A 2,030-nucleotide genomic window follows, 5' to 3' on the forward strand; every position below is an offset into this window, starting at 1 on the left:
AAAAAAAAAAAAGAACATTTGTCTAAAGATGATATATGAATGGTTAATAAGTATATGAAAGGATGCCTAATATCATTAGGAATTAGAGAACCCCAAATCAAAACTACAGTGAGATACCATTTTTATATTCATTGTAATGGCTAAAATTAAGAAATCATAATTATAAGTGTTGGTGAGAATATAAAGAAATTAACCTTTTCATATTACCAATGTACTATAGTTCCTCAAAATGTGAAGCATACAGTTAACATGCATCTAGAGATTCTACACCTTTGTATATATACCCAAGTGGCATAAAAACAGCTCCACACTTTTTAATAATAATAAAAAAAACAGCTCCACACAGATGCACATCAATGTTTTCAGCAACATAAATCATAATAGTCAAGACATGGAAACAATTTAAATGTCCTTCAACTGAAAAATGGGCAGGTGAAATGTGATATATAATCATGTATGACATAATGATGATCCAGCCAATGAAGGACCACATATATAATGGCGATCCCTGTATAACATAGGTGTGTAGTAGGCTATACCATATAGGCTTGTATAAGTACTCACTATAGTGTTCACATATCTACAAAATCACCTGATGACTCATTTCTCAGAATACATTCTTATCATTAAGTGACACATGACATATTCATACACCGGAATATTATTCAGCAATAAAAAGGTGCATAGTACTGGTGCATGCTATGACATGGGTGGACTTTGAAACTTTGTACTATTGAAATAAGTCAGTAACAGACATATATGATTCTACTTGTATGAGAATGCTCATAATCAGTCAATCCATGGATTGTAGGTTTAGGTTAATGATCTTTATTAGCTTCCTTTTGATTATCCTGAAGACCTTGGAGGATAGACTATATGGTTTCACAGAGAGTAGTAGGTTGGGCCAGGAAGACTTCATAGCACTGTGAACCTTGGTAGGGTAGACCATAGAAGACAGTGTGTTGACCTTACTTTTCTTATCTTTTGTGCTCTCAATCACCTTTACAAAAACTTTCCAAGCCCCTAAAACTGTGACTTCCAAGGTCATCTTTTCAAACAAATCCATGGCTAACCTTGTAGGATTAATTAACATTGATTATTGAAAATGATATGAGAAGTGAGGAACTGTGATACATAATTTTTTGTAATTTTGTTATTTTACAGATTGATCAACTGAAGCAAGAACTTTCAAAGAAGGAGTCAGAACTTCTTGCCTTACAAACAAAGCTTGAAACCCTTAGCAATCAAAACTCAGATTGCAAGCAACACATTGAAGTGCTTAAAGAGTCACTTACAGCCAAAGAACAGAGGGCTGCCATCCTTCAGACTGAGGTAAGGCACTGTTTCAGTATTCTGGGCAGCAAAGACTGACTTGGTAGAAAATGTCCTACCTGACCAGTTTTCTTTAGAAGATTCCTTATTCAATTCCTTGGGATCAGATGTGTTTTGAATATCACATGTTTAGGGGGTTTTACAAAGACCCATTACGTGAATTGTAGATTGCATAATCCCACTGGGGCTACAGAATCATCCTGTGTTTGCTTAAACATATGGGTATTTTCTGCAGGGTAAAAACCCCTCAAACTGAAGTAGGAGAAAGCAAAACTATATAAGTAGCCTCTTATGAGTATAGGGGAAAAAGACTATATAAGTAGTATCTTGTCAGATCATATCAGGTTGTGCTGCCAAAGGAGGTTATATGTTATATCTACATATTTTTCATTTTGCAGTGCTTTTTGGGTTTGGGAACCATAAATAAATAATTGAATCTCAGGTGATTTTACTTTATCAAAAATCATTAAAAGCCAGAAGCTATATAACTGTATCTACTGTGTTCTAGCACCCAGGTTTCAGACTGAGGTAAGGCACTGTTTCAGTATTTTGGTGTTTTATTTCCTTAGGAGTAGCCTCAATTTTTTTTTTTTTAAAGATTTATTTATTTGTTCATACAGAACTGGGGTATAGGCCAGAGGCTCAGGGGCGGCGAGAGGCTTCACCAGAGACATAGTGGGGAGCAGAACAGGCAGATC

At 35.3% G+C, this 2,030-nt stretch overlaps 1 protein-coding gene across 5 annotated transcripts in view; it reads left to right on the top strand.

Moving 5' to 3' along the window:
* The window catches only part of ERC2 (ELKS/RAB6-interacting/CAST family member 2), a 782,253-nt gene that overhangs the window by 250,286 nt on the left and 529,937 nt on the right, over positions 1–2,030 (top strand). For all 5 annotated transcript variants that reach the window (XR_001145038.1, XR_001145039.1, XR_001145040.1 and 2 more), the window contains one exon: positions 1,165–1,332. Coding sequence is in view for 2 of the 5 variants with exons in the window: in XM_012720433.1 (XP_012575887.1) it covers positions 1,165–1,332 (168 nt within the window). In the remaining 3 variants the exon portion in view is untranslated. The remainder of the gene's footprint in view (positions 1–1,164; positions 1,333–2,030) is intronic.

This window comes from Condylura cristata, unplaced genomic scaffold, assembly GCF_000260355.1.
Source record: "Condylura cristata isolate star-nosed mole 26May11 unplaced genomic scaffold, ConCri1.0 scaffold00004, whole genome shotgun sequence".
Taxonomy (NCBI): domain Eukaryota; kingdom Metazoa; phylum Chordata; class Mammalia; order Eulipotyphla; family Talpidae; genus Condylura; species Condylura cristata.